At 52.4% G+C, this 19,309-nt stretch overlaps 12 protein-coding genes across 12 annotated transcripts; 3 read left to right on the forward strand and 9 right to left on the reverse strand.

Annotated features, from left to right (window-relative positions):
- Positions 1 to 332: 332 nt before the first annotated feature.
- Positions 333 to 962, reverse strand: RHO25_000797 (uncharacterized protein; the record flags this gene model as incomplete). The annotated part of the gene is made up of 1 exon (XM_023593403.2): positions 333 to 962. One exon carries the CDS (start codon positions 960 to 962, stop codon positions 333 to 335), a length of 630 nt encoding a protein of 209 aa, XP_023459685.2.
- Positions 963 to 1,346: 384 nt separating this feature from the next.
- On the reverse strand, positions 1,347 to 1,739 carry RHO25_000798 (uncharacterized protein; the record flags this gene model as incomplete). Its single annotated transcript, XM_023593404.2, has 1 exon — positions 1,347 to 1,739. One exon carries the CDS (start codon positions 1,737 to 1,739, stop codon positions 1,347 to 1,349), a length of 393 nt encoding a protein of 130 aa, XP_023459686.2.
- A 111-nt stretch (positions 1,740 to 1,850) lies between these two features.
- RHO25_000799 (uncharacterized protein) lies at positions 1,851 to 2,441 on the reverse strand (the record flags this gene model as incomplete). Its single annotated transcript, XM_023593405.1, has 1 exon — positions 1,851 to 2,441. The coding sequence occupies one exon, from the start codon at positions 2,439 to 2,441 to the stop codon at positions 1,851 to 1,853; it is 591 nt and encodes a 196-aa protein (XP_023459687.1).
- Positions 2,442 to 2,904: 463 nt separating this feature from the next.
- RHO25_000800 (uncharacterized protein) lies at positions 2,905 to 4,091 on the reverse strand (the record flags this gene model as incomplete). The annotated part of the gene is made up of 4 exons (XM_023593406.2): positions 2,905 to 3,347; positions 3,405 to 3,833; positions 3,923 to 3,951; positions 4,015 to 4,091. The coding sequence occupies 4 exons, from the start codon at positions 4,089 to 4,091 to the stop codon at positions 2,905 to 2,907; spliced, it is 978 nt and encodes a 325-aa protein (XP_023459688.1).
- Positions 4,092 to 4,330: 239 nt separating this feature from the next.
- On the forward strand, positions 4,331 to 4,710 carry RHO25_000801 (uncharacterized protein; the record flags this gene model as incomplete). Its single annotated transcript, XM_023593407.1, has 2 exons — positions 4,331 to 4,528; positions 4,582 to 4,710. The coding sequence occupies 2 exons, from the start codon at positions 4,331 to 4,333 to the stop codon at positions 4,708 to 4,710; spliced, it is 327 nt and encodes a 108-aa protein (XP_023459689.1).
- A 187-nt stretch (positions 4,711 to 4,897) lies between these two features.
- RHO25_000802 (uncharacterized protein) lies at positions 4,898 to 5,770 on the forward strand (the record flags this gene model as incomplete). Its single annotated transcript, XM_023593408.1, has 2 exons — positions 4,898 to 5,067; positions 5,137 to 5,770. The coding sequence occupies 2 exons, from the start codon at positions 4,898 to 4,900 to the stop codon at positions 5,768 to 5,770; spliced, it is 804 nt and encodes a 267-aa protein (XP_023459678.1).
- Positions 5,771 to 5,906: 136 nt separating this feature from the next.
- Positions 5,907 to 6,369, reverse strand: RHO25_000803 (uncharacterized protein; the record flags this gene model as incomplete). The annotated part of the gene is made up of 3 exons (XM_023593409.1): positions 5,907 to 6,135; positions 6,198 to 6,292; positions 6,346 to 6,369. The coding sequence occupies 3 exons, from the start codon at positions 6,367 to 6,369 to the stop codon at positions 5,907 to 5,909; spliced, it is 348 nt and encodes a 115-aa protein (XP_023459679.1).
- A 1,297-nt stretch (positions 6,370 to 7,666) lies between these two features.
- RHO25_000804 (uncharacterized protein) lies at positions 7,667 to 9,604 on the reverse strand (the record flags this gene model as incomplete). The annotated part of the gene is made up of 2 exons (XM_023593410.2): positions 7,667 to 8,985; positions 9,037 to 9,604. The coding sequence occupies 2 exons, from the start codon at positions 9,602 to 9,604 to the stop codon at positions 7,667 to 7,669; spliced, it is 1,887 nt and encodes a 628-aa protein (XP_023458279.1).
- Positions 9,605 to 11,021: 1,417 nt separating this feature from the next.
- On the reverse strand, positions 11,022 to 12,240 carry RHO25_000805 (uncharacterized protein; the record flags this gene model as incomplete). The annotated part of the gene is made up of 2 exons (XM_023593411.2): positions 11,022 to 11,996; positions 12,046 to 12,240. The coding sequence occupies 2 exons, from the start codon at positions 12,238 to 12,240 to the stop codon at positions 11,022 to 11,024; spliced, it is 1,170 nt and encodes a 389-aa protein (XP_023458278.1).
- Positions 12,241 to 14,001: 1,761 nt separating this feature from the next.
- RHO25_000806 (uncharacterized protein) lies at positions 14,002 to 14,830 on the reverse strand (the record flags this gene model as incomplete). The annotated part of the gene is made up of 2 exons (XM_023593412.2): positions 14,002 to 14,711; positions 14,764 to 14,830. 2 exons carry the CDS (start codon positions 14,828 to 14,830, stop codon positions 14,002 to 14,004), a joined length of 777 nt encoding a protein of 258 aa, XP_023459347.1.
- Positions 14,831 to 15,298: 468 nt separating this feature from the next.
- RHO25_000807 (uncharacterized protein) lies at positions 15,299 to 16,971 on the forward strand (the record flags this gene model as incomplete). The annotated part of the gene is made up of 2 exons (XM_023593413.2): positions 15,299 to 15,379; positions 15,430 to 16,971. 2 exons carry the CDS (start codon positions 15,299 to 15,301, stop codon positions 16,969 to 16,971), a joined length of 1,623 nt encoding a protein of 540 aa, XP_023459346.1.
- Positions 16,972 to 17,185: 214 nt separating this feature from the next.
- On the reverse strand, positions 17,186 to 18,944 carry RHO25_000808 (uncharacterized protein; the record flags this gene model as incomplete). The annotated part of the gene is made up of 2 exons (XM_023593414.2): positions 17,186 to 18,734; positions 18,790 to 18,944. The coding sequence occupies 2 exons, from the start codon at positions 18,942 to 18,944 to the stop codon at positions 17,186 to 17,188; spliced, it is 1,704 nt and encodes a 567-aa protein (XP_023458283.1).
- Between the last annotated feature and the right edge of the window lie 365 nt (positions 18,945 to 19,309).

The following is a 19,309-nucleotide window of genomic DNA, read 5'->3' on the forward strand; positions in this document are numbered from 1 at the left end:
AAGTTGGAATGCACGCAAGAAGATCGAAGATCGATGCGTGTGCTTGAGTGCGTGACTGGAGAGGGGACTGATACACACGAACACGATTAGACCGACCAGTTATACGACTAGATGGTTCGCCGTTCTTCACGAAACGCCCACGCATCGTTCTCCCGAGCAAGAACCTCTCGACTGGCTCCACGACATTACTATGCACGAATTCGCATCAGCCTAGTTGAGGAAGAATAAAGCCATGTAAGGAACAGGAAGTGCGGGACTAAAGGTGTCATCGCAATAGCATTTGCACAAATATACGAATGCTGGACCCAAAGCGCATTCGCAACCGCTACACTTCATCCCATGCTTGCTATGATATCTCGCAGCTCGATCTTGCGACTTGCAGCAGTAGTGTTCTTGGGCTTCTGGTCTGGTCGAAATCCATTGCTCCATCCTTTGGCCTGCCACGGTTTCTTCCATGGATCTACTCTCCAGATCGGCACATTCTGGCCTCTGCGTCCGTTCGCCATATCTTGTTCCGACGATAACGGACCCTCTGTCATCAGACGTCCCTGCTGACTCTCGAGTATGGCGCTGGCTGCACGTGACTCCTTCGATGGGCCCAAGTATACGGACTTCAGCTCATCCATGTCTGCCATGCGAGTCGTGAGCTGTACCGATAAGCGAGAGACTTCAACAAACAGACCGAGCAATCTGTCTTCCTCATCGTCATGCTTCCCTTCAGGTCTGAAACTCTCCGCCGGCCCTTCCACTTTGCTCCGATCGAGAGGCGGGGTGCCTGCATCAAGACCTTTTTTGCTTCGCAGATTCGCGGAACCGGACGACGCCATCTGCTCGTGCTGCCTATTTCCACGCACTGGGCCAGTCTCACGGAGTAGGTGAGCCGGGACAAGAGATCGTACTTTGAAGGCGCCTTGTTTGACCATGTACTGTAGGAGTTCATCGGCCAGATCTGTTCTGTGCATGAAAAGAAGCAATCTTGGTGCCAGAACATGTGTCCACCAAACATCGAGATGCGTGTTCTTTGTACTCAACTCCCGGGCTATGCAAGCTTGGTAAAGTGATCTCGAGCTCTGCTCTTCTGCACGAGCCATCCAAGTCTTCGCATTTGCCTGGTTGGCCGCTTTCCCTCGGCTTTCCAGCGCAGGTAGCACGTCTTCACTATGGGAGACGAAGTGCTGCAAGGACCAGCTTGGGTCGAAGAGGCTCAAACGGCGCTGAGAACGGCCGCGCGTAGCTCTTTTGCAATGCCGGCAGAGGAGAAAGTATTTCCATTGGCGAAGGTCCTCCATGGATGTGAATATGCGTGAAGGAATGACAGTGTCGCAATCGGCGAGTTCTTGAGTCTGCTAGATGTGTAGGGCCCACAGCAGGTCTTCTTGAAGGTCGTGGGCCATCAGAAAATCGCCCAACTGCGACAGAATCGTGCCTTGGAAGAAAGGCACTGGAGTGTCGTGGTAATTTTGTTCATTCATTTGTCTGGGCGCTGAGCCATACTGTACTGAGATATCCATTTTTCTGTAATCCAGACCAGGGATGCCTGCATCGATCGACTGAAGAGTAGTGCTTTTACCATCCATGAAATGCGCACAAATGTTACCGCTGCGCTTGTGATCTTCCTCAAGCCCTGGAACTTGCTTTGTCTCTCCTGTAGCACTACTCGAAGTGCTTTCTATGTCGCCAACTTCAAAAATGACGATCGTGCTTTTGTCATGGAGATCAAGCTTCTGTCGGTCCTCCATGGTTGAACGGTTGCCAGGAGTCTGCCTGATGGATTCCAGCAAGGCTTCTTCATTCTCATACTCATGAAATGATGGCATGGAAGGTGCAACAGCGGCCTTGTGGCGTGGAGCTCAAGAGTCACGCCTGCGATGAGCGGTCGTTTCGTATGTGCCAATGAGCGACGCTGACGGCAAGTCGTTCTGCAATTTGTCTTTGTGATTGTGAGAGCTTTTCGGCTCGCTGAGGGCTTCGTCGGACGGCGAGATCTTTGGTGAGCGTTCGAAGGGAGCACCAGTGAGAATCGTGTCCGGTAGCATGGGCAGTGCAATGTTGAGATTGAACATGCCCTCCGACACTTCCTCAATTGGAGTCGCGACTTCGGAAGGCGTGGGCGACGGCCCTAGCGACAAGCGGCGCATCGGTGTGTTGGGAGGAGAAGCGACGAACAGAGCATCGGTCGGGAAATAGCTGCCAGTTTCGCAACTCCTCTTTCTATCGGAAGCCAGCAATGGCGTGATTATTTGATCGTAGGCGTCCTCGGTTAGAGCACTTTGCTCCCAAGCAATGCCGCAGAGATCGCAGACTGAGGTGGAGAACAGCACATGTCGAATGTGTGGAGCGCATCGAAGCTGGGCACATTGCCCGGTGGCGGCATCGCACAGTTCCGCCAGTGTGTGCTCTTCGTCGCTGCAGATGTATCTGATGTTGTCGTACAAGCACATATTGAACTAGACTCCAAGATTTGTCGCAGGTGGTAGTCAGGGCTTGGAGTCCCGCGCTCCGCGGGGCGTGAACACTTTTTGTGGTGACTGGCTGTAAGGACAATGTGCAAAGCTCCGTGATTTTTGTGTTGCAATGCGTTTGTGATTGTTCCGGCTACAGAAGAGTGGCTGCGTAGCTTGAGGGTCCGCAAGTGACTTGGTATGAGCAGGCGCAAAGGAAGACGACGACTGTCCTGTAATCTGCGGCAGCCTCGACCCAGGACTTCCTACAGATGTAGCAAATCGGCTCTTTCCTCAGCTGCACGAACTGTGGTGCGAATCCGGCTCACGCTTGCTGCTGTTTCAGGGCTCGGATTGTTACTCAGCGTGGCACCACGATACGTCGCATGTGCAGTGCGCTAGCACGCGTACCCTTGCTGACAACCATCTCTCATCACATGTTCCGCGTTGTCGTGTCGAGCGCTCACACTCGTCCAGCTCGACCTGCTTGAATAATCTCCCCCGTATGCGGATCGTCCGCCCTGAGGACGGGCCAGCCCTGGCCATCCGCTTTCGCCAGCGTCAACTCCAACTTGGTGCCCATGATTTTGAATTTGCTCTCAGCGGGTTTGATCTCTCCGAAGAGCACCATGCTCGTCTGATACCTCTTTGCGTCGCTTGTGTGCAGATCGAGCTCCACCTTGGTCCCATCGGCGCTGAATTCCACCTTCGAGCGCTCCTTATCGATCTTCTTTAGATACAGCGAGGCGATGACTGTAGCCGCGGTCTGGTAGAAGTCGTTCCGCACCTCCTTCAGGGCCTCCTCTGTACCAGCCTCCTTTGCCTTACCTACGAAGAGATGCCGCGATGTTGTCTTGCAGCCTGGTATTTTAAGCCATGCGTCAAATTCCAGGACACGTCTCTTGCCTTGCAAACCACGTTAGCGATAACCATATTCAAATTCCTGGTTCCAGCCCGACTTACAGCATGTCCACCCTTTGCTGCCCTCGTGGAATAGAGCTTGTCCCGGATGATGTACGCATTCTTCCTCGTCACGATTGTCTCCGCTCTTGTACTTTACACCGCATGACTTTCTCTTGCACGTCGCTCCGTCCGGCACTGGAATGCTAGGATCATCATCTTCTTGTTCGGGAGGAGCAGGACTGGGCGAAGCGCGAGAAGCTGATGTTGCGATTGGAGCGCGTGCGACGGGCGGTGGAAGTGAGCTCTCGTCTTGCTTGGGCTGTGCTTTGGGGGCTGCGTTTCGAATTTTGGCCTCGAGCTCCTCGTCCGTCTGTTTCGGCTCGACCACAGTAGGGGGATCGTCGACAGTCGAATGTTTGCCCGTGGTGCAGGGAGGTATTTTCATGAACTGATCGAATTCGAGCACGCGAGCTTTACAGCACTTCCAGCCTAAGTTGTGTGTCAGTTTTTGGGTCTTCGCAGAACGCCTCTGCGAGGCATCAAGGTAGCTTTGACGACATTGTGGGGGACAGACCTACCCTTCTGGCCTTCGTGAAACTCGGGGGGTCTTGGTCAGGCCATCAGCGCTGAGCCGACTTCAAGAAACGAAAGTTCGAAAATGGCGTCTTACCCAGGGTGGTAGTGGCATGGCTCTTCAGGATCGGTGAAGGTCTTGCCGCAGCCTTTGTGCACGCACTTGGAGGCCATGGCGATCCGCGATGCTGTATCTCTACACGTCTTTCAATGATGATGCGAGGAGCAGTGGGGTGAAGAGGGGATGTCAATGTGCCTGGTGGCAGAAGTTCCACGAAACATTCTAGAAGGTCGCAGCGTGGTCCCGCGAAGCGACGTCATGTTCGCGAGACGGGTGCAGTGCTGGAAGACGCGCCGCGCCACGCCCTCTTTCAAGTCGATACTGATATTGCACACGCCGCACAGTAAACACAATGCGCGCGGCATCGCGTCTACTGCAGCACAGTCTGCGCTTGACGCTCTTCACCCACGACCACTGCAGCCTGTGCGTCGACGTGAAGAGCGTGATGAGTCGCGTCTGGGATCGCCGCCATTTTGAGTACCGCGAAGTCGACATCCTGGCTGAAGAGAACAAGCGATGGAAGGAGCTCTACGTCCACGACATTCCTGTGGTGTGTAGAAGACCTACACTGAACCATTATCGCCCCGGCTGACTCGCTGGCAGGTCCACGTCGATCGCACGGCCACGCTGGCCACGCAGAATGGCGAGACGACAGCCGCTGCTCGGAAGCTCAAACATCGCTTCACCGAGCAACAGCTGGAGAAGGTGATGGACGAGCTTGAACGCGTCTGATGTAGCAGTACGCACGCTGCTATGCTGCTATGCGTCCATCAGACTGCCACTTGGCCGAGGGTGGGGCTGGACCCCTCAGACAACCCAATGCTTCCAGCTGCACATTACACTGCCGCTGCAATCCTGCTGTCTGTTACGCGGGCCGCACATTGAACCACAGTCCAGGATAGGCCACTAAACAATCAAGATGCAAGCAGCGAACCGCCTTCAAAAAGCTCTCAAAACCGGCCAACCGAGCTTCGGTGGATGGCAGATGCTACCCGGTGCTAACTTGTCACGAGCCATTGCACGCACTCCTGGTCTCGATTTCGTCGTTGTGGACGGCGAACACGGCAATATCGCCGATGCTGATATGCAGTGAGTACGATCAATGGCAGCATACAAGCACAGCTGTGACCAATACTCACTATGTTCTGCTGCTCGTAGTGACAGCGTGGCCGCAATCGCTGCTTGCGGTGTCTCTCCAGTCGTACGCGTAGCCGAAGGACAGCACTGGATGATCAAGCGGGCGCTGGATGCTGGCGCTCATGGAATTATCGTACCGCTGATTCAATCTGTCGAGGATGCCAAGAACGTCGTCAAGTACAGCAAGTTCCCGCCCCTTGGAAATCGTGGGCTTGGATCGCCTTTTGCGGCCGAAAAGTTCGCCCCTGGAAAGACCGGAGACATAAATGAAATTAGCCTCAGTCAATACTTCAAGGAAGCGAACGATAGCATCCTCGTCATCGTGCAAATCGAGACCGCCGCAGCTCTCGAGCAGATCAAAGAGATCGCAGCAATAGACGGCATTGATGTTTGTTTCATTGGACCAGTCGATCTTGGCAACAGCATTGGACATCCACCAGAGAATATCGGAGTATATGCACCCGAACTTGAGCAAGCAATCGAGAAGATTCACCAGGAGACACAAGCTGCCGGCAAGTGGACCGGTATCTACACTGGCAGTGGAGAACAGGCGAAAACGTTTGCGGACAGACGCTTCAACCTCATCAACGTTGTGAACGATGTCGGAGCCATACGCAAATCATTCGCCGAGGCAGCAGCGGCGGCACGAAAGTGAGCAGATATGTTGATAGTGAGTATGGCTATATGTCTTATCTGACCCTTTGGTCCACTATATGGCCTTTTCGAACGTGCCTTTGTATCCTCCGCAATCACTCGAAGATCTTCCCACCTGGTTCCGTCAATTCACAGATCTAGCAGAGCAACCTGAAGGAGAAGGCATCCTGGGGTTCGCCTGTGTTGGGGTTGTTCTGGCCGATGCAGCTTGAGAGACCTCCAGAGAGAGGACCAATGCGACTCTGGTAGATGCCGCAGTTCGAATCTTGGTACGTCTCGACGAAGCACCCGTTTGAGTCGCCCGTGCCTGGTTGGATGTTCAGAGATCGCACTTGAGCATTGTTGCAGACAAATTGTTGAATTAACCTGTGTACGTTAGCATTACAGCTGGTCCAAACAAGCACAGCAGCGGGCAGTTCAAAGCTGACCCATTGAAGGTTTGTCCATTGCTGCAACCAGGCTCCGAGAAGGTCGCAATGTTAACTGTTGCCTGAGCAGCTACGAGAGTGCCGAAGGCAATGAGCTGTAAGAGACGTCAGTGTACTGGGCTTCAGGATACTTGGGATATCAACGTACGCTGGACAGGATAGTGAACTGCATTTTGATGAGCTTGAAGGGTAAAAGTAATGTTCTGGCTGGATGTCTGCGACTGAGCTGATGAATATAGGTATACTGAGGAGATCAATCGACGACGACGAATATCGAGCATTTTATATCCTCTCCCAGCCCACACCTCCTCGCCTCCATTATCCCACCCTCGATGATCAGCTCTGCACTCTGCGCATAAACATGCCGCCAAGTGCTCAGTCGACAGTGAAGATCTCGAGGCCGTTCATGATTTCGAACGCAAGGTGATGGCAAGCTGCCTGGCTATAACACTTGGCCCGAGAACTATCAAGCGAGAAGGATCCCCTTACTCCGCGCGGCGCACAAACACGAGGCGTGAAAGCGTGCTGTGCAAGTGATGGATGCTCCCGCGCTTTCCGAAACTGGAAGGTCGGTCATGGCATTGGGTGGAAGACAGCATTGCACGTGGCTGCACGTTGAACTTTGGCTTCGTCGATCACAGAATGGAAGACGTAGTTAGGCCTCCCATCTGTCTTGGCGCCGACTTTCCCGGCGTCCTGCTGTGTTGCCATTGGCATTTCCAGGCATGTTCTAGCATGAGAGACAAGGCACGATGGATTGTTCGCAGCAAACTAGCAGTAGCATGTCGCCTAACTTATCACCAAGACTGCAGATCTTCGTGTCCCGGGATCTCTTGCATGCATGGTGTTTTCAAATCGATGCATTGGTAACGAAGGGAAGGCGAGTACATTGGGAAGTGTTGTCTTTCCGGTTTCTGTGCATTCCAAATGAGGGCAGACGTTGCAATTGCTGTTTCTAAAAGGCTTACTTGCTGGTGAAGACGCAGCAGAGCACTTCCTGTGCCTGCTAGAGATGTGTCGCCAATTCATATCGTCGGAGTCGTGTATGCTCCCTCTCCGAGCTATGCGCCTTGGCATGGACAGTAGCAGTGACGGAGGAGGCTGCATTACCAAGGTCCGCGGAGCTGTGCAGTATTTGGACGGGGTGTTCGTTCTCTTCAGTTGCAAGAGGCGGCACGGCTTAATACTCCGACCATTGCGAAATCGAACGAGAGCATACTTTCCGCCTTAATGTGAACCTGCTCTACACTGCTCTCCATTTCAGTGGTTTGAGATCAACTAGTTTCCAACCTCCAATAGGCGAACACTGCCGGCCGAGTTTGGATCCCGGTGAGAAAATGTTAGTCGATCGAAGCATTTCATGAGCAATGATGTAACATGTGAGGACGAATGCAAATTTGGATGCTGCAGGTGTTGCGAAAAAGCATCAGACATTCTTGGTTCTTTACAGTATCCACATCGTGCTGCGCTTAATTATGACCAGTATGAGGCGTTGGATGAATGCCCTCTGCCTCCCTTCTCTTCTCCCTTTCTTCCTCCTCTAACTCTTCGTCGTCTTTGCCAAACTTATCTCGTGATCGCATTCCAGGTGTAGCATCCGCGGTAGAGAAACCGCTGCCCACGCCCTCTTCGTCGCTGCCGCGATGACGACGCTTTTCTTTTGCCATTCTCACTTCAGGGCGTTCTGGTTGACCACCCATGGAGCACAATACGACATCCGCATCGGCAGTAGGTGAGTCCAGAACCATGAGTTCATGTTCTGTGAAGATTCTCGGCAAGATGCACCATCGGATTGGAATCAGTGCTGTGATGATAATAGGGAAGCCGATGGCCGCAATGGTCTGGGAGATAGCGATGCTGATTGCCACCCCGATGATCTGGAAAGATGTGTAGTACATGATGCGTCGCTTAGTCAGGGTGTTGCGTGGATCGTTGGGGTCCGTGAACCGCTTCTCATTCATGCAGTAGAGGACGTTTTGAGTGATGTTGAATCCTGGAATGCCGCTAAAGCCAACGACGAAGAAGACACCACCGAAGAGACCAAGAGGCATGGTATGTAATACGACCAGGAGCGGGCCGGTCATGACGCCGACTAGACCGAGAGTCATGAGGATATGCGAGACGCGCTGCTCCCTCACCACCACAGGTTCGATCTTCTTATGATAGCGAGAAACCCATTCGGAATCTGGATCGTCCTCTTGCTTCTCTTTGGTGACCGTGAGGACATCTTGGTACTCCGTGAGAGAGTCGGTGTGTACAGGTGCTTGAGGAATGAGACCATTGGGCAAAGGGATGCCTATAATACCACCGATGAAGCATGTGATCCCGAGCAAGAAGAAATCCCAGTGGAAGCCGGCGGGCTTCTTGAGCGGATACTGCCTGGCCTGTGCAGTCAAGGAGCTGACATTATGATCATAGTAGAAGAGAAGGGTGAGGAGGATTCCAATTGGCATTGCTGCAAAGACATATCGCGCCTCCAGGTTCCAGAAGTCAATGAGCCAAGAGCGGTCCTGACTTGGGTAGAAGGCTCTTGTGTGAGGAACTCTAGGGAGATTGGCGTCTTTGATTCGGCCCGGAATGTGCGAGAACCCAGTCCAAAAGATAGTGGCAATTGGATAGGCATAGTCGGACAACAGTTTTCGCCAGTAAGATCGGTACAAAATTGTGTTACCCATGCCTTCGAGCCACCACACAGTAGCCCAGAAGCATAAAGCAATGATAATTCCGAGGTAGCCCGCCTCTGGGCTGTTGCCGTCGAAGTTGGACACAAGTTCCTCGACACCCTTGACTGTGAACACATTAATAGACGTCCGATCATCCGTGGAACGATAGAACTCACTCATATAGATGATTGACACATACATGCCAAAAGAATTGGTACTGAAGTCAGTGATATAGCGCATGTAGTCGCACCAGTTGAAGATAGCAGACATCCAGTGCGTAATTGCGGCCCAAATCGACACCCAGGCGATGAACTGTGGGTAAAGTTCGACAATTCCTTGCGATTCGCAGATATCATAAGTGGTGTAATTGAACAGGGAGATCAGACCTGTTACGCCGACCACAGTCAAAGGCTGGGCGGAGAACAGACTGAACACGAATGCCGCCAACGCTGATGCGAAGAGACCTTCATTAATGCCGAAGAAGTAATCAGTCCTTCGCTGCATGTCCAATGTGAAGGCAATCGCGGGAAGCAGGTTGACGAAGAATATGCGCACTGTTCCTGCCATGGTTCTATAGTTGAAGCCGTCCGTGATATCGCTCCAGTAGTATGGCAGTCGTCGTCGAACGTCGTGGTACATGCCACGGAAGGGCCTTAGGGTCCGGTAACTCTTCCATCCTGTGAGACCATCCCAGGTGTAGGGGTCGTTGGCGAATTGACTTGTTGATGTAGTAGTGCGCTCCATGATGCAGATTCTTGTTTATGTCTTGTGTATGTTCTTATCTATAGCATTGCAACCCAATGCATTGGTCTACCTTCTGGTCTTCCGAACGTCTAGTAGGGATCCACACCGGTTCGTATATTGTTTCGGATACCTACAATAGCCGGATCCAGTACAGTCAAGGACAATGCTGAACGCTTAGCAGCAAAACGCAAGCAATGATGAGTGGTGTACCATGGAAAGAGCACTGCGGTCGAGAGCGGGCGTTCGTCAAGGATGGCCTCGCTGCCGACGTATATACCACGCCGGCGCGAAACGCGTGAACAAAACGGCAAAGTGGATGCGGCTAAGGAAAAACCTTGCAGGACGTCATGCGAAGGGTTTTTCATTCGCGCGGGGAGCCAAGACTCACAACGGACGCCACCACAAACCAACCACAAACCCCAGGATCGCTGGACGTCAACGTTCGTCCTTGAGCATGGATCGGAACTCTATACAGACAAACAGTTATCGTTCATATTGGCTGTAAATCTAGGCGCTGGCAGGCCGTCTTTCAAAGCAGCTGGCCAGCATTGTACATTCCCTCGATGCCTTCTGACCGCCTACCGCCTCAAGATGCTCGGCGATCAAAACTGGGGCCGCCATAGCTTATCTTCAAAACTAACGAACAGGGGTCAGCCTTTGCGCTTGCGATTCTGCCCGAGCAGCTTTGCAGTGTGCGGCAGAGGAAGCTATAATCGTTTGCCTATGCTTTTTGTCGTGGGTGGCGCTGCTACCTCACCTCGTGGACAACGCTATGGTGGTAGACGTCACTTGCTTCTTAACCAGTTTTTCCTTCTTCTGTACTCTTCGAAATTTCCTGTACCTTCTACACTGCTACTTCATGACGACTGCGAATGATAACTACTCGAGCAAGTCCAGAAACAAGCCGGAGGTGGACTTACAGAGAAGTGGCTAGCTATAGGCTGCGTCTTATGCATCATCATTACATCTGAGAATGTTGAATCCTGGCTGCATACCACAGATGCAATTCGCGCCGCCTCGGGCCCTGCAGGTCAATTTGTACCCATCGATCTTCTATGGATCGTGCTCACCAGTTAGCTGAGCTGCTCACCAGTGCACGCTGCTCGTTCGGAGATCGTGAACTAGACGAGCATGCTCTGTGGGCATATTCCAGCAATGGCTGCCGTGACAGGATCTCCAGGCTCGAATGCCAGACTGCTGGAACTTGGCTTTCAACATGCGAGTGATTGACTCAGCAAGTGAGCACGAATTCAGCATTCACTACATCTTGCGTAGCGCATCGTAGCATCCGGACCAGAAGCATAATTGCTGGCTCACGCAGCGGCGCAGACTTGCTTCGTCTCATGCTTGGTTGTCTGTAAGTCACAGGCCTTCGGTATCTTCCACCAACTGAACATTCATTCGTTCCAATACAAGCTCACGGAAATGCAGTTTTATTGGCTGGTGCACCGTCCTGCCACAGGTCGACATAATCTGTTTCACCGCTCAGCAGTTTGTCGAAGTTCATTTTTGTGCTCCATCGGATATTGCGGGTGTACGCAAAGTCGTTGACTCCCTCGCCATGATCCTCGATTTCGCTGAAGCTAGCTTTCGAGCCGATAGGCCTGTGATGTTGAAAGAGTTGGGGCGTTACAGTCAAGCAATTATGTCGTGCTCTGCCAGCGCTTCCATCGCATGCCTGTCGCAACATGATGTCCATTGCGGCATTCATTTTCTTGATTCCAAGCTCATAGAGAAGTCGACGTGCTCCTGGTTGGGAAACACCGTAGGCCAGTGAGCACACATTCATCCGTGCGCGATGGACGACGCGCGTATGCTCCGGATATTCCCTGATGAGAGCATCACTGCCCCATTCTTTGTCGAAGTGCTGAGGCTCAGGCACAGTCTCGTCATTTGGTATCACAACTCTACCACTGCGGATTCTTGAGTCGGTTTTGGGAAATTCGGTGCCACAATGCCCTAACCACAGCGCATCCCAATGCTGAGTATCTCCGTATGGCGACGAAAGTGGCAGATTCGACAAGTCATCGTTCAACTCGGTTGTCTCATCTTCTGTTCCTGGCTGCACAAGTAGCCTCGATGCGCGAGCGAAATCGTACATCTGCGACTTGATGCGCACATCCCAATCCACGTCCCCCTCCATAACTAGCGCAGAGGTGATGTTTTGCTCTACTATTGTGCGGAGCACATTGATATGCGCTCTCCAAGCCCCTATAATGCCTGACTTATGCTTGGGATTGTCGCCTCCGGGAGGCAGTGCTTTCCGAGAAACGTTCGTCACTCCGTCGGCGTAATCTAGCCTCAGGCCACCGGGCGTCAAGGCGGCAGCAAGTGACATCGAGTCTCTGTGGTCGGTTCGTGAGGGTAGGTTGATGACGAATATCTTTTGGAACTACGCCTCGTGAGTAGGGTGTGAAAATGGAGATCGAAGGATATCGTACGCCAAGAGTCTGGTTAAGCACATCGTTCAGGCTAGCGGCCTGATTTCTCCCCAGATAGTTGGTGTGCGCGGTAATAGATATTGGATTGTATGATCTGGTCAAGCTCGCGATCAGGAAGGCGATGGTCAGTAGTCCGGCAATTGCGAGCGATGTCCGGACGGCCAACGACCGGGTGTCTAATAACCCATAGACCATGGTGCGAGCAAGACTGAAAGGGTGACGAAGAGGCAGAACAGCCTTACCTTTCAACCATGGTGATGAGCGTGGCCCATCATGTAACAAGCGATCTGGCACAGCAATTGCGGCACGTCGCCGGCGACAGCTCCACAAGCGGACAGGGAAGTGAATACGAAGTTGAGCCGTGTGCGATATGAGTGGCAGAATCCTTGCCGAACTGGCACAAGCGAGCTTCCGACGCGCCGCATGCCTTGCTGCGCGGTTATGGTCCAACTTCGTCGTTGTTCAGCACATTGTGGAGTCGCGACTCTGTCTGTTATTCATGATCTAAGCGCCATGTCCCGCAACGAGAGACCGATACTCTCAGTAGCGAAGCTGCACATGTGCGGCGTAGCAGCGCTTCCGATTGTTGCTCGCCAGCGCTTGCTCAAATATCTGTGTGAGAGGTTCAAAGTGTCTTCCTCGTTTTAACTTTATCGCCGTCCGTCGTTTCACTGAATGCTGCATCACATGTTTTCCCCGTGGTCGTTCACGCTGCTTTCCCTATCGAGTCCATCCTTACATCCCCGCAAGAACGACGAGAGCATATTCATCACTCCCCCAGGACCAGGGCCATCGAGAGTCTACGATGGCAACCCAGTCTGGAGACTGAACAGCAGTCAGCGTATAAGCTGGACGACGAATGTAACGTCCTACCGCATAGAACTGTGGCAGCAGAATCCCTAATCGTCTTATGCATACAGCATCAGCACGGTCTATGGTTAGTTGAAGCCCTTCGCACCCTGCAAAGAACGGCCACTGACGGGTATATTAGACACTGCAATAGCAGGAACTGGCGGTGGTGCGCATTCCACGTCTTGGGATGTCCAGTTGTACACGTCCAACCTCACGTTCTCGCCCATCTACTTCTTCTGGCTCAAGCCCAACAGACCGGACGGTATTACTTCGCACTACTTCAATATAACAGCAGGAATCGAAGATGACTTGCAGTCTGGTGGTGAAACTGTCGGCAGCAGTGTTGACAGTAGCACCGCGGCGATTCCTTCTGCTAGTCGAGCTGCGGAAGCCATTAATACCACGGCCGTAGCGAATGGCCAAGACGTTCGGAGCGAAGGTAGTGCAGGTTCACTGTCTCCTACGCTGAAGATTGGCATCGGCTTGGGAGTCGGCTTAGGGGTACCGTTTCTGTTGATTGCAGGGGCATTCATCGGCTTGAGGATGAGAAAGTCGCGACAGAATCCAGCAGCAAATGCAGCTTTCCCGGAGTCGATGCCAGCGCATCACCTGCCGCGATATGTTGAGCACATGCCGATTGAATACATAAATGGTCGAGGCAAGCAAGCCTCGATCTACCAGCTCTCGGACTACGGGAAAACGCCGCAATTGGTATCGCGAGCGGAGTTGGGATGAGACGAGACTGGCTTCGAGGTCCATATAAGCCGGACAATGGCAGGAAGAAATGAACATAGATTGTGTTGTCATTGGGTCCCATTGTGCCAAGTTGGTAGCGTGCAATCGTATTCCGTCCAGGCTGGCATGGTTCCCGCTCTCCTGGAGTGAGTGCTCCGGGTCCATTCCTGGTGCTGATTTGGTGCTTCGCTGTGCCTTAGAATGATGTGCGCTCCTGAAACGTGATATCTCGATCATGGTCCTCCACATTCGTGACTCATCACTTCCCAATCCTCGAGCCACATGGCATCGTGAACTATTTCGTCTCGCGTCGACATTTGCCAGGACGCTCGACGCGCTGACGTTCCAGTCTGTTGTTATGAATCGGGCTCAGTCGTCAAACCCACCAAAATCGTCGCCGCCCACAATATCGCCATCCTCTTCGTCCTCGTGGGCGGAGCCCGTGGCCTCATTCGCATCGGGGTCTTCGCCTGTCCTCCATCTTGTTCCCTCAAAGAGTCTCTCATCTTCTAGGCTTTCCTTGGCCCTTTGCTTCACACTTTTGACTAAGCTCTCCTTCTGCAACTTCCTGACTGGCTTCATGACTTGCTCGACAGGTGCAGCATTTTTATCCGAGTCCACTTTCTCTAACTCGTCCACCCAGATGTCCAGCACATGTAACTTCAGCCCGACCGGCACCTTCACATCCCTGATGCTCAATGGACCCCCATCTTCTCCCAATATGCTCAGGTATTGCTCCACTTCCCACGTCTTTTTGGCACAGATCTCGAAGCCCTTGTTCACATAACACCTCACCAGATACAAGTACTTGTCCATCCTCAGACTGTCAATGGAGCCCCATTCTCGGGCAATCGTCCTCCAGAATGCCTGCAACCACGGAAGCACATTCTCTTGGGCGAGAACATCTGTGAGGGCAGCCAAGTCGCGGGCAAGTCGTTGCTGATTTCGTGGTTTGTCGGACATGAACATGCAGTAATGTAGGCCCTTCCAGAGCTTCAGCAGGTCCAGTTGTGTGAAGGCTGCGGAGCGTGAGAGGTAGGTGCGAAGTGAGGAAAGGGCGCGATCGCGAATGCTTCGATCTGCAGGCGGTCAGGAGGTGGGAAGAAGACGAATGTAAGTGATCGAGCTTACCACTTGACGCGAGTTGCTTGATGAAGGGGTTCGACTCTGAGCCCTTGTGCACTTTGGTGGCAGCCATGTCGGAAGCTGTCGTGCAGGTGATGCGCGATGCGATGCTTGCACTCGAGAACTTTTTCGAAGTCAAGCTCGTTGATCTTCGGCGATAAGATCTGGAGATGCACAGCTCACTCTATGGCACGTGCGTTCGTGTATTGCGGCAATATCTTTCGCGCAGTTTTCCAGGAGAAAGAAATCGATGTTAGCCTCTTATTCAAGTGGCAGAACCGAATAATAACATTTCGGAATTTGTCCGAGTCTCTTCAATTTAGTTCTTTAATTAATTAGAGCGATGTCTATACTAAACTGCACGTGACTCAATGAGCCGCTCGCTAGCGCAAACCTTAATCGACGCGTTCGACTTCTCTAAACTAATCTCTAAGCTTCTAAATAGCTTACTTACTACCTTAAAGACCTCCTTTTACGCGCAAAACTATGCCGCGTCGACTTTATAAACTATTAAGGGAGCAAACTACTTAATTTGGGCAGAATGTCGACAACTTCCCGAAGCCGGTATACTATCAAACCTGGCGACATCGTGGAAGTGCTAAGCCATCGAAAACGAAACGGGGTGAGAAATGCACATTCACTCACATTCGCTTTTATGCTAATTACAGCTAGAACGAAGAATATCTCGTCCGATGGCGTACCAAGCCCGTCCTTCCTTGCCCGCCACGCGCGATTGCCTCCTGGCATCCTTTACCAGATTTGAGGAAGTCACTCCACACCGTGCAGTCTTACATTGAAAAGAACGGCCATTCCGGACGCGGGACATCTTCGATTTACGACAACTCGCGGAAAAGAAAGTCCCCTGAAGACGATGGACCTCTGTCACGTGGGCTCCTTGGCACAAACGGCCTCCTAACGCCGCAGGACTCTATGCGATCGCGCTCACATTCGCCTTCCGCAATCGACCTGGCCAAAGCAGCGCCACAGCACGTTGATGGCCCACAGATCTACAATGGCGTCCTTCAATTCAAAGAGGGGAACATCGTCGCGAAGGCAGACCTCACTGCCGATGTAATAAATACGAGGAACCTGCCTACCCCGAACATGACAAAAGAGAGTGCAGTCACGCCTGTCGACCAAGCAGAACGGGCAATCCGGCTTGCTTTCGAAGAAAAGCTACAAAAAGTGAAGCGAGTGCGCCTAGAGAATCACTTCGATTCAACGACTCCCAGTTTGAACTTTAACTTCATTAAGGACTACGTTCTTGGCGAAGGAGTATCAGGGGACGAACCCACCACATTCCAAGGCTGCCAAGAATGCAAACCAGACATGGGCGGCGGAGTTGGCTGCGAATACACTGCAATTTGCGAATGCCTCGAATTTGCTAGCGTTGACGAGCAGGCACTTAAGCGAAAGGATCCTGCGAAGTACGATGTGTATTTGGTCGCGAAAACGGTTGCAGAGGAGGCTGGAGAGGGTATTGATACCAGAGGCCTCCCCAAACGGTTTCCGTACTCCAAACCGAAGGCTAACGGCGCTCCGCAAACTTTGGTATCCTTCTATAGGGAGGAAAATTTCCCAATTTATGAATGCAACCCCAATTGCAAATGTGGTAGTGTTTGCAAGTCTCGACTGGTGCAGAAAGGAAGAAAGGTTCCCTTGGTCATCTTCAAGACCGGCAAGGACCGCGGCTGGGGAATATACTGTGAAGAAGACTTGATCCAGGGGGAGTTCGTGGACGTCTACCTTGGAGAAGTTATTACCAACGACGAGGCCAACAGAAGAGAGCACCATGCCACTTGGGATAGTGAAGGAAGCGTCTACAAGGACAGTTACTTGTACTGGCTTGACAAATTCAAGGGCGATCGGGATCCAACGACCGACACAATTCTACAGGAAGAAGACCTGTATGTTGTTGATGGAGAGCACATGGGCAATATCACACGCTTCATGAATCACAGCTGCGAACCCAACATCCGCCAATATACTGTGTCGTACAACAAGCACGACTTGAAGCTCTACAGCTTGGCCTTCTTCGCATACGAAGATATCCCTGCAGGAACGGAGCTTAACTTCGACTATGGAAACAAGGATGAGGTTGAACTCGAAGAGGCCATAGCCTTGAGAGAAGCAGCATTGAGAGATCCGCGCAATGCCAACAAACCGCGGTGTCTCTGCGGGCAGCCGAAGTGCAGAGGCTTCTTGTGGGACTAGGAATATGACGAGGATCCACCGAGCACTCCGCAACGGACAATCAACAACGACTCGAGCGAGGGTTGGGCATGCATTGTTATAAAGGGCACGCGCAATCAGGATACGGCTTGCGGAGCGGCTAATGGCGTAAAAGCTCGCACTTGGCTTTTTGGCGGAAGTAATGCTATTCCGAAGAAGAGTGTTTTACACATGTGAGGCGGTCAAAAGTTGCGATTTACAGCTTTGGCGCTGCACCTCTACAGTAACATGAGCTTGTCACTTTGACATCCGACTTCTCAGACAGCCCTTTCAATTGCCTTTTGACACTCTCTGCTTCATCAGTCTTCCCAGATCTCGTCAAACACTCGTGATACCCATGCAGTGCCCAAACATTATTCGGATGCCGCAGCGCTCGAGGCAAGGTATCATCAAGACCGAGATCAGCTTTGTACTCTTCAGCGGCCTCTTCAACGTGCCCCTGTTCGAGCAAGAGCGCTCCTAGTGCATGCCGTGGAGGCTGCATCCAACCCCAAGGCTCGTCGTATGGCAGATTGTCTGACAATTCTACAGCTTTCCGCAGATGCGCGAATGCCTCATCAAAGCTCTCTTTGCGGTACTCTAGCTCGCCCTCGAGCATTGCCGTTGCGACTGCAAGAATGTCTACAGCTGTGTTGTTGAACAATGTCCTGCTCGCTGGAACCTGAGAGACAGCTGCGCGGAATGCTTCCTGTTCTGTTGCTGCATTGTCAACATGTCCAGTTGCAGCGTATGCTACCCCACGACCATATCTGATCATGGCTGTCGTCACGCAATAAAGCTTTGGATCCGTAGGTAGCTGTAATGCGAGTAGGCTGTCCCACTTGCCGAAGCGGACGAGCACGTGTACTCTCATGCTCAAAAAGCTCTCGAGCCAATCTGCCATTGGAGGGCTAGGTGTTTGCAGCAGATCTTCAGGTAGCGAGCTTTCCAACCGAGCGACAGTGTCGATAGCAGTCTGATACTGGCCAGCAAACATGGCCGCATAGACTTTGAAATGGTAGTTGTGACTGCGGTACAGGCTGTAGAAGTTCGATGCTCCTGCTTGAGCGAGATACCGCTCGTCCGCCTCAATCGCTTGACTGTTCGATGTGATCGCATTCTGCCAGTCGCCGGCAAGGACGTCCAAGTGAGTTGGCATGTGGTGCAGATGTCCGCCGTCAGGTACCAGACCTCGTAGTCGATCCGCAATAGGAATAGCATCTTCTGGTCGAGCAGACATTTCCATCAGATGACACCAGAGATGTAGGAGACCCGCGTGGTCGTTTCCTCCGGGTCGTGCAAAGGCCTGATCCAATACAGCCTTCGCTTCGAGCGTTCGAGAGCCTTCAGCCGGCTCCCCTGTTCGTATGTCCCAAAGCGCCCATGGTGTGATGTTCATCAGTGCATCAGCATATAGGGCAGCCACATCGAGATCGTCACCAGACTCATCGTAGACTGTCTTCATAGCTCGCGCATAGTCTTGGTTCCATTTCGCGTAATCGTCGCCACTCCTGTCATTCGGATATCGAGCTTGAAGCGCATTTATCAATGCCTTCTCGACAGGTGAAGCGTCTGCCTGAGCAGCTCGCTCTGCCGCAAGGAGGGAGTCCTTGGCTTGCTGGAGATTCGCTTCCTTCTCATCTGGATCGAAGGCCTCCCAAGGCTTATTGTAATTAGGTCCCAGTGCATAGCCTATTCCCCATAACGACATGCAGCAGCTTGGATCCGCCTCGCTTGCTCTCAGAAAGCAAGTAGCGCTTTCTTCACTGCAACGAGATCAGATACTTTTGCCCTGTAGGAAACGATGTCTTCGTGTCATACTGATTGAATGCGTACGACCATTGCAGACCACGATCGAACCAAGTCTGAGCCAGCTTACTCTTGGTAGTTACCGGGCGACTATATGTACCAAGATCATAGTATGGCTGTTCATCCGCTGTTGCAGTGTCCTTTCCTCCACGGGCGCCTGTATCCATTGGATGTGTCGGAATGGCGGGGCAATTCTGAACACTCACTCTCACTCTCAATGTAATCGAAAGGGGCACGACAAATGCCGGGTTCAAAATGAGGAATGGGACCTAGCAGTTCTGACACGGAGCCATCGAATATAACTCGACGCAGTGGCGGGCGCTGTTTGGTGTGCGACGTTTTCGGCGAGGTATGCCTGATGGTCTCATCAGCAAAGCCCAAGGCGAGCTGAAGCGCCCGCCACCTGCGCCAAGCATGGACATCAACTAGTGTTGCCGGGGGGTTCTGCCAATAGAAATAAAAAGGACGAATGGAGGCTGAACGCGAACGCGTGGGGAAGCTGCATGCATTGTTGCGTCGTCCCCATTCTGAC

Source organism: Cercospora beticola, chromosome 1 (genome assembly GCF_033473495.1).
Source record: "Cercospora beticola chromosome 1, complete sequence".
In the NCBI taxonomy this organism is placed as follows: domain Eukaryota; kingdom Fungi; phylum Ascomycota; class Dothideomycetes; order Mycosphaerellales; family Mycosphaerellaceae; genus Cercospora; species Cercospora beticola.